The sequence below is a fragment of the Pleuronectes platessa genome, unplaced genomic scaffold (genome assembly GCF_947347685.1).
Source record: "Pleuronectes platessa unplaced genomic scaffold, fPlePla1.1 scaffold_38, whole genome shotgun sequence".
Classification (NCBI taxonomy): Eukaryota; Metazoa; Chordata; class Actinopteri; order Pleuronectiformes; family Pleuronectidae; genus Pleuronectes; species Pleuronectes platessa.
In genome coordinates, this window is record NW_026518977.1 from 243,750 (window position 1) to 254,484 (window position 10,735).

The 10,735-nt window shown below is 40.2% G+C and overlaps 1 protein-coding gene across 1 annotated transcript; it reads left to right on the plus strand.

Moving 5' to 3' along the window:
• Positions 1 to 1,210: 1,210 nt before the first annotated feature.
• LOC128436337 (sterile alpha motif domain-containing protein 3) lies at positions 1,211 to 7,439 on the plus strand. The gene is made up of 5 exons (XM_053418120.1): positions 1,211 to 1,898; positions 2,104 to 2,199; positions 3,619 to 3,646; positions 6,260 to 6,324; positions 6,443 to 7,439. Exon 5 carries the CDS (start codon positions 6,447 to 6,449, stop codon positions 7,437 to 7,439), a length of 993 nt encoding a protein of 330 aa, XP_053274095.1. The 5' UTR covers positions 1,211 to 1,898; positions 2,104 to 2,199; positions 3,619 to 3,646; positions 6,260 to 6,324; positions 6,443 to 6,446.
• Positions 7,440 to 10,735: the final 3,296 nt, after the last annotated feature.

A 10,735-nucleotide genomic window follows, 5' to 3' on the forward strand; every position in this document is an offset into this window, starting at 1 on the left:
TCACAGCTGTCCCATAAGTCGCTCTTCACCTCCATCTCACTAACAAACACCTCGATGTCAGTGTCTGAAAGTTTTACTTCCTCTTCACATCGCTTGATGCCGTGCCTCCGTCAGGACTCGCGGTGGAAAACCATTGGTCAGCTTCATAATTTAATATTCGTGACGTGCTATGCATTGACCATTTATAGTAGAAATTGAGCGTGTGGAGAGCGGATTTGGAGTTCAGGTTTTGCGTGCGCACGGTTTTATAAATCGGAATTAGCTTTGGCTTACGCCATTTCCTGCTTTTGGGCATAAGCACACTTTTAGTAAGAATCCTACGCACTCTTTTATAAATCCATCCCTGCTCGGCCCACGCAACACTTCCTCACACACACAGGACCGGCAGTGGGGGGAGAGAGAGAGGGGGAGAAGGGAAGAGTTAGGGGGTCTCTAAATAGACTTCGCCGACTCCCTGCAGCCTATAAGAATCACCGTCCTGTCAGGAACATTAAAACATCAGCAGAAGAGGCTGTGATTTCAGAAATATACAATTTATTTAATACGTACCAGTCAACCATATTGCACATTCCCATAGAACAAAATAAAATAAAACAAAAAGCACAATAATCAAACCAATAAATCAGAAAGAAACTAAATTTAAATAAGGTCAAATAAGGCAGCCCTATAAAACAAACTTGTTGTAGTTAGTTCAAACAATTTAAACCAGTTTATCAAAATGTTTGAAAACATTGACAATCATAAAACACATCATGTCATACATTTAATTCATTTAAAATAAAGCAGGGATCCACGCCGTCCTTATTGTCTTGAGAGCAATTACTAAAACAGGAAAAGAGAACTTAACTTAATGTCACGCACAAAATAGTGAAGAATCTGTTAATTGTTCCGGCGCATTACTTACAAGTATTACTCTTATGACTGAAGATTACAGCGCGCATTTATGCCGACGCTGATACAGTCTCACCCTCACGCACACAGCTGTACGCTGGCTCTAGGGACGGAATAAAGGTTAATATTTGCGGAACGTTTTCTGAGTGATCTCCGTTGACATTAAAGTTACTTTCAGCAAACTCACCGCAACAAACAATTTGTGTCCGCACCTGCTGCGGCCACGCTGCACTTACTCACACACACAGGACCGGCACACTGTTAACCCGAATGCTCAAATTAATCAACTGGATTGAGTAGTGTAAACTTAAAATCTGTTAAGAAGTTCTCCTTGCTTAAACATATTGAGTACCAAAACGACATTCTAATTTTAGAGTATGTGTAACTAATAATTTTTGATTTACATGAACTATTTTTGTAGATTCTGTAAGTACTACTTAAAATTTAAAATGTGCAGAGACTCATAAATCTACAGTTTCCAAGATTAAGTTTTTATTCCAGCAGCTCTGCTGCAGATCTGCCACCAGCAGCGGACTTGCTGCCAGAGACCGCCGCGACGCACAGCCTGTCTGCGGCGCATCTGCAGACAGTGTTTCCCGATAGCGAAAGGCGTCGACTGTGAAGAGTACTTAAGAGATCGAAAAGTCAATCGCGATTTACAAGTTGGTGCCCTCATATTTACAGAATAAGTATAAGTGAATTTTAAGAAATAAACAGTCCGACGGAACGGTGTAAATGTATCTATTAAATATTAACAAACTACAAAATCGTCTCCACAGGTAGTACCTACACGATTTTACTTTGAAGTTTGAGGTTCATTTCCTGTTCTGACGGTTAAGCTTCCGTTTGAGCGGGCTTTGACCGGAGGTTAATCTCTAGAAGGCGCGCACCGAGTTTTACCCAGAGATAGTGTTCCTCACCGGTACCGACAGAAAACGACAGAGAAGACCTGCAGACCTGTCTTTTGTGCTTCTGGTTCTAAGTCATCAACGCCCAAGGATACAATTGTAAGTATTCAATTTGAAGTTAAGAATGTGAGCCACACATTACACAAATATGACAATTTATATGTATAAAAGTAGTCCTATCTACTAAGCTAGCAAGACTTGTCGGGAACTTACTGAACTTGTGTGATGTAAAGTTTTGATGATACATGGCAGTGTGTTATTTTTTTAGTGTGTTAATCATGTAAACTCTAATTTCAACATCCAGGTAAACCAATCTGTTGGAGCATCCTCATCCTCCTTGGCAAATTTAAAACCGAATCTTAGACTACCCCACTGGAATATCTTCTTCTAGTTTTGCTAGGTAAGTTAAGGGGTTAAATGTATGTAACTCATTTTTAGGGGTGCACCGATTTATCGGTCGTACATCGGCCGATGTTCATATTTGTGGTAAAACCGCTGGGCACGTGCCGCGGCTGGGGGAGCAGTCGCTCCGTCGCCCTCCTCTCCGCGCCGCCGGAGGCTCAGTGCGCGGCACCGGGAGGTCCTCATCCGGTGGCACCTCACGGCGTTACTGGTGGGGGGGCTTTCTTTCTCTTGGACCGCGGGGCGGTGTCCATCGCCGGCGCGGAAGGCGGGCCGTTGGAGGGGACTGGGTACGCGGTCAGCGGCGGCCACTCTGGACGCGTGTCGGGCCCTTCTCGCGGATCACCTCAGCTACGGCGACCGCTGGGGGAACCCTGAGAACTGGTGCGGACCAGGGGAATCCGACTGTTTAATTAAAACAAGCATCGCGAAGGGCCACGGTGGGTGTTGACGCGATGTGATTTCTGCCCGACACTAAAAACAGGTCAAACTGAGAAGGGCTTGTTAAGTTATCTTGACTCACGCAGTGTAACTTGACGTAAAAAGTATGAGCGTAGCGTCTGTTTAAGTACTTTATTCTCATGTGCATCGGCTCTGTTCATCCGTCTCATGCACAGGTAACAAGGGAATTGACAACATACGTTATACACACAGAAGCCGTAACACATCTAATAAACGGGCAATACCGTAAATCAATGAGAAGAGTGTCTCTATAATGATACTTTAACAGGGCTGTTTTAGACAGGGTAAAAAGGTGCTGTTTTAAATTATTCTTGTGGTATTTTGACCAAAATATGTTACAGTCATTTCATTAAGATCCCAAGGAACCATTTCAACTTGCGGTAAAATGGGCATAATATGTCTCTGTTAAATAAAGTTTAGTTAAATCAAAGATTGTTTCATAAATCTGATTAAATTCGTGCTCATTAAAAGATAAGAGTGATGAAGGGCTGAAAATGTTTTAAATAGTGCTTTTTAAATAATGATTTAATTATTTTTCTGGCACAAAAGGGTGAATGAATAACAACAAAAAGAAAATAAACAAATATCGGTATCGGCTATCGGCCAGATTGTTATTTTAAATATCGGTATCGGCCAAGAATTTCCATATCGGTGCATCCCTACTCATTTTATAATTTTGTGACTGCAAAAAAACAAAAAATGCTTGATTTGGCAGTTGGTTTATTAATAACAAGAATAGAACTTTGTGAGTGCCTGTTTTCCTGTAAATTGTGGAAAAAGCAGGGAGCGGGGAAATCCTTGTTTGATGTTCAGGACACACTGCCTATGCATGTCCACACAGAGCACTGCTGCTGTTGAGCTGATACTCTCAGCCCTGTCTTTCTACATTGACTTTGCATTTTACTATTACTTGAGGTGACAAATATATTAAAATGATTACATTTTCTATTTTCAGGTAGCTGCTCCTAATATGACTTGGAACTGTAAGTTGTGTTCAGCTAATTTCACCACCAGGACACAATTATTTAAACATTGTAGACTGAGGCATAGCCACTTTTCAAGAGTTAGCCCACTACCATGCCTCTATGATGATTGCATGTGCACATTTCTAACACTTAGTGCACTGGGAACTCATTTGTCAAGATACCATATTCCAGAACATAGAACCAGTGCAGGGCAGAGTCAGGAACCTGTAACATTCAGGTGCCCTTTATGCACATATCAGCACCCTTTTTCTGAGTCTGTACTCCTCAGTCACATAAGATCACACTTAAAAAAACACGAAATGGTACTCTGCCCATACAAAGACTGTAACTATAGCACAAATGTGTACTCTTCATTCAACTCTCATAAAAGCAGAGTGCATCGAGCAAATCTTGCATCAGACTTTCGCAATGACATTGTCTCTGAGCATACGCAGAATCCTCAGTCCACTAGTTCCGAGGTCACTTGTGACTTGAATGAGGAGTGTCCAGGTTATAGCACTGACATACAGGATGAAGAGCAGCATGATAGCTTTGAACTAAAAAATCAGCTCAAACTTAATTTAGCGTCTCTATTTTTAAAGATGCAGGCTATCCTTCATGTGTCAAACACAGCCACACAGGAAATAGTGGACAACCTGAATCAGATCTTCTCTTTATCCCAGCCATTGATCAAGGGGGCAGTTAGTGATATATTGGAGAGACATGGTCACAATATCACAGATTCCACACTCAATGAAGTTGTCAGTGCGGTCATGGACTCTAATGTTGTATATAGTAGTACCTCCAAAGGTGCAGAGCTGTCCTCTTCCAAGCGAAGAAAGACATTTGTCGAGCACAGCTATCCAATGGTCATCCCGGTAGAGTACCATTTAGAAGCATCTGGTCATACCATCATGTATGTTCCAATCCTTCAAATGATTCAGGAGTTGTTTAAAAACACAGATATTCTCAAGAAGATTCAAGAACCTAATTCTGAGCCTGGTCATTATGTGTCATATCGTGATGGCTCTCATTTCCATGAAAATATGTTACTCTCAAAAGAAGAACTAAACATAGCAATCCAGCTATATATTGATGACCTTGAAATTGCTAACCCTCTTGGCACATCAAGAAAAATTTACAAAATTTGTGCATTATACTGGGTCATTGCCAATCTGCCGCCCAAATACAGATCAGCAATGCACACTATACAACTGGCTGTGCTTGCTAAAGTAACGGACCTCAAGAAGTATGGGTATGCAGCTATACTTGCTCCATTTATGCGAGATGTTCACATTCTTGAACAAGATGGTGTGTTCATTGAATCGTTAGGTCAAAATGTGAAAGGCACCATCTTTTGTGTTTCTGCTGACAATCTGGCTGCTCATGGATTAGGTGGCTTTATAGAGTCATTCAAAGCAGAGTATGTTTGCAGATTCTGTATGGCCACAAGTGAACAGTTTCAAAAAACTGAAGTGAGAGTGGAAAAGTTTGTTCCAAGATCCAAAGCCAGTCATGACCTTCATGTACAAAACGTCCTAGAAAGTGACATTCTGAGCAGCCAATTTGGTGTCAAAGGTGATTGTGTCTTGCATGAGACCCTGAACTACTTCCATCAAATCACGGGTCTTCCTCCAGATATCCTTCATGATCTTCTGGAAGGTATTGTTCCCGTTGAGCTTTCTCTTTGTATTAAAGAAATGATTCGGCTGAAGTACTTCACTTTAGAGTATTTGAACCAAAAGATATCTTCCTTTCCATATCAGCACACTGATAAAGTAAACAAACCTAAGCCTATTCCTAAGACATTCATGACTCGGAGAACAATCGGAGGTAATGCGCATGAAAATGCCACTCTGCTCAGACTACTGCCATTACTTGTAGGTAGTAAAGTGCCAGAGGGCAATGTTGTATGGGCAGTTTTGATGGAATTAAAAGAAGTGGTGGAACTAGCATTGTGCCCATCTTTTACTGATGAAACCTTGGATTATTTTGTGTGCAAAATCAGCAATCACAGACAGATACTGCAAGAGGTTTTCCCTCACTTTAGGCTGCGTCCTAAACACCACTATGTGGAACATTACCCCAACCTTGTTAAGTGCTTTGGACCCCTAGTACATGTTTGGACGATGCGATTCGAGGCCAAACATCGCTTCTTCAAAAGAGTGGTCCATGACTCTCAAAACTTCAAAAATATATTGAAAACACTCGCAATCAGTCACCAGCACATGATGGCATATCATCTTGGTGCACCCTCATTTTTCAAGCCGAAAACCCAAACATCCAGTGTTGAAACTGTCTGGGTTTCTGCTCTACCAGAGGTAGCTCAGGCTCACATTAGAGGACTTACTGCTAATGATACTGTCTACCATACATCAAAGGTGATAATTGATGGCATCGACTATATCAGTGGAATGTTTGTGTCAGTTGGAGTTAGTGGGGGACTGTCTAAATTTTGCAAACTAGAACAGATCTACCTTGTGAATCAGAATGTTTCTTTTCTCTGTTGTGATTTTGACTCCTGGTATGTAGAACATCTTCGGTCTTATGAGCTTTCAGCCACACATTGCCTGTCCATCCACCAGCAATCTGATTTCAATGATTCTGTCCCACTCTCTGCATACCAAATAGAAGGATTGCTGCTGTTGACTCCGAAGAGGTTCCTACAAGTGAGACAGAATTGAGACTACTCATTGGTAAGTAACTATTAATAATACCTTTTTTAAATACAAAAATGTGTGCATCAATCAGTATATGGTCTGTATTTTGTAAGTGCAATCTTTTAATCCCTCAATGTTTCTTCATTTTTTTTAGTGCAATGGCAGCTGAACCTTCAGAAATGATCCTCCGTGTCATTGAGGCAGACCGTGTTATAAAATTAAAACTCAGCTCCCGGCCTAGCTCTGTTGACCAACTAATCAACATTTTGAAACACAAACTAGAATTGGACAATGACTTTAGCTTACACTATGAAGATCCAGATTTTGATGGGAAACTCACTTCACTAGTGGACATTAACGAGTTGCCACAAAAAGCTGTTGTGCATATTTCCCTTTCAAATGATTCCAGCTCTGTTGCATCAGCTGAAACACTCTCAGACATGTCAACACCGGAACGTCTTAGCAGATGGCCTTCAGGTCCTTTTCCGATTCCATCATTTTCATTTGTTGTTGAGGTAATGCTTACAGAAGGCAATAGGGAATTTGAGAAAAATGGAACCCCTCTTCGGCTGGCTAGAGACCAAAAGCATGACATTCTTGAGCAACTTGCTTCTACGATATATGGTTTTAAGGCTTACCCAAGTGACAAAGAGTTAGCTAAGGCAGCTGAAGCTCTTGTGGCCAAACATCCATGTTTGAAGGAAGCAGGATCTGACACTGGATGGAATGGCTGGAAAAACAGCATCAAGTTTAAAATGGGTAACTACAGGACCAAGATGAGAAGGGTCGGCTGTAAAGAGGTCACCGTAAATGCTGGAAAAAGAAGCCGAAGAAACCCTGACAATGAACCTTCACACACTAACATCAAAAGACCCAAGCGGGCAGAAGTTAACTTTCTGCCAAACTTTCCCCAAGGAGAAGATTCCTCAAGTCTCGAACATTTGAGGGATCTTATTGTTGAAGAAGTAAAGAAGACTGAAAGAAACCTTCCTCTCATTAGTAAGATGATGCAGACCACATTCGCCTTGCGGCGACAGACAATAGTGATGTCCTGCCCACCAGTGAAACAGCTCTTGGACCTGTGGCCTGCTCTTTGCATGCAGTCTGAGGTAATATGGATTGATTTTTCACCTGTTCTGCTTTGCCAATAATGTCATATTGCATTCACTGGTAACCTTATTGGGTACACTTGCACAATCTTATTTAATCCAATACATTTATTGAGTTTGCAGAGGAGCTGAACTGGATGTCATTAAATTTTTGGGCGACACATTAAAATACATGAGGGGCAGAATATTAGAAACATAAAAAACATCTTTCAGTATAATGCACTCCAGGAAAACATCACTGCAAACTACAAACTCAAAATAATTAACCTTAATAGTGTACGCCCCAAGGCCGTTCCTTGTTACACTGGTCTGGTGTCAATTCCTACCAACCGCCCTAACCTATCCAATCCAAATGAAGGCAAATCTTAATATCTTCCATTTGGTGGCCAATGATTCTATGTGTAGTTTTACCGTATTATCAACTAATCAACATTACTGTGCTGTGTGTTCTGCCCCTTATCCTCTTCTTAATTGTAGGTGTTTGCAGAGTTCCAGCGGATAACTAACCAGAACCTGTCTAACACATTCTATGCCGAACTTGATCGCCACACTCCTCGTTTGATGGCTTTATTCCGACAAAAGGCTTCTAGAACTGGAAAGAATGCAGATGCTTTGGCTGACATTTTCAAAGTCCATGATGAACAGGTAATTATATATATATCACAAATTAACTCTTTATGTAATGCCAGTAATAGGTTCCATGATCAAAATTTGTTCACAACATTAATTTTAATCTCCATAGGTATTACATGATATCCACTCAAGGCGTACCACTGTTCTCCATGCCCTTCCTGTGTATCTGCGTGAAGATACCTCCGGATTTTTCCAAACATGTGTGGTAGGTCTAATTATATAAATATCAGGCCCATTCTATATTTAACATTCATATTTTAATTTTTGTTTATATTTATTTATAAAACAATACTTGTCAAAATTTCTATGGACATGCCAAAGGGTTTTGCTTGCCACCCACTTATTGCCCATGGTGTTTCAGTGGATGTAATTGTAATTATATGATCTCTCTCTCAAATTTTTTCAGGATGGTTTGGATGAGCCAGGTTTTGGGGATGCGTCAGTTGCTCTCCTTACAACAATCAGCGACAATTCAATGAGTCGAGTTCACTACCAACCAGAGAAAATCTCAGTTGTCCTAGAGGGTGAAGTGGTGGCCACCCTCCCGAGACTCGCTGATGCCTTTCTGGTAATGTTCGGCCTTACCTATGCACTACATCTCAGCTATCCCAAAGGACTGACCAACACCTTTGAATTTGCTCAGAAAATTTTACTTGGTCTGGAAGAATGTAAATTGTCACCCAGACTGCAGTCGCTGAAGAATGACTTGATGGGACATGTGTAGAACTGGAAGATCTGAAAAGCAATAATGGAATAATCTGGCTCATTCAGTTAAGAGCCTAATCCATAACAAGAATATGTTACTGTCTGTGTTAGCTGTTGTTCAACTATTAATGTTAAAATTGCTGCTCTATAAGCTGTCAAGCACTTGTTGCTACCTCACTGGTTTGCAGCCAGATGGCACAGCATGTGCATATGCAATTTTTGTGTTTACTTTAATTGTTAACTCTTCTTTTTGATATTGAAATATTTTTTGTCCCAGTTTGTGATGAAAATGCAGAGCATGAACGAAAAACATGCTGATGCCTTCTTGGTTACTTTTGGCCTCATCTATGTACCTCACATTTCAGATATTCCAAAGAATTGACCAAGACAATTGAGTGCCTTAAAGAATAGAGGACTCTGGAGTCTCACTGTTAAGAGCCACAACATAAAAATGTAAATTGTCTGTGTTGATTGAACTGTTCTACTGTTGATGTTCAAATTTCTGCTGTACTCTAGGTTTTTAGCCACCTTGCACAAATTACACACTGACTTTGTAATTTTACATTTTAAAATGAAACATTGCCATTTTTACGTAGATGTTGAAGCAGTATTTATGGTCAATTTTGTCCATTCAAGCAATAATTTCCTCAGTGCTGCTATATTGATCAAGAAAAAAGGAAATGTTATGGTCTTCCTCTCACAGAGCTATGTAGGCTATGCTCATGTCCACAACATCACTGTGACATCACTAATGCAGGAACAACAGATTTAGCAGTTAGGGCGATATGGCACACACTAAGGAATTTATTGTGCAAATTGCCTATATTTACCGGAAATGCAGTGGCAATGTTTCCTTTTAACATTATTGTGAAATGGGTTGTAATAAGAGTTATGGTAGATTTAAACCAAAAGTAGCTGCTGCCTTACATGTAGACTAAAAGGTTTACAAAAATGGCCCCAATTGTGCCTTTGCAATTGTTGTTTTTTATGTAAATGTGTCTGTTTGTTTTTAAATATTCTTTTTGTTGCAGTCTTTGCAAGACAACCTTTTGGAAGGGTAAAAAAGGCTAACTTTGATGTTTGAAATTGTACAAGTTGGTAGTACTAGTAGTTTTTGGAGTTTCATAAAGTCAACTGTTTTGATTTGCACTAAATGGAAATATTGGAAAATATACTAATAAACATTGAGTTTATTGAACACAAAAATACTTGGTGTCTATACTTCAAACTATTCAGTTCAGCTAACTTATTGCATTGAGCAATGTAAATACATTTTTTGGAGTTACCGTTACTGAACATTTGAGGTGGCTTATGGATATTTTTGAGTAACTGTTACTGAAAACATTTGAGTTTGCTTATGGGTATTTTTAAGTTACTGTTGCTGAAATATTTGATTTTGCTTTATCAGTCATTTTGTTTAACTAATCAAAAAGTATGTGTACCTTCAACTTCAAATATACAAGCTCCCATTAACTCAAACTTTTGAGTTTATGAACACAAAAAAATTGTGGCAATTGATTGCCTCAATTTTTTTGAGTACTGCTTACTTATTCGGGTTTACAGTGCAGTGGAGAGAGAGAGAGGGCGAGAGGGAGCACTACGGTGTCCCTTAATAGACGTCGCCAAATCCCCGCAGCCTATAGGAATCACTGTCCTGTCGGATGAATTAAAATATCAGCAAAACGGGAAAAATAACACTGCCAAAACTCGAAAACTGTATTAAGAATTGACCCCTTACACTTGTAACGTGTCTTAAGATCTGTTGAGGATGTCCCAGCCAGGTTCGGGGGGTGGGTATCATTTGAGTTGAACCCATTTTTTCTCCTGTTTCTGGAAGAGGAGTCAGGATAGGAACATGTCTTTTGGTTCCATTAATTTCAGTAGTTAAGTTTAGGTTGTTCCCTTCAGGTTTTTGTGTTTGCTGCTTTGATGTTCGACCCTTCCAAATCTAAAGAGTTAACCACAAGGAAATTCTGGGACCGATCCCATCAGTGTCGCTT

What these genes read in the sequence shown, in the direction of transcription:
- LOC128436337 (XM_053418120.1), top strand. Translation starts at nt 6,447, where the DNA reads ATGGCAGCTGAACCTTCAGAAATGATCCTCCGTGTCATTGAGGCAGAC.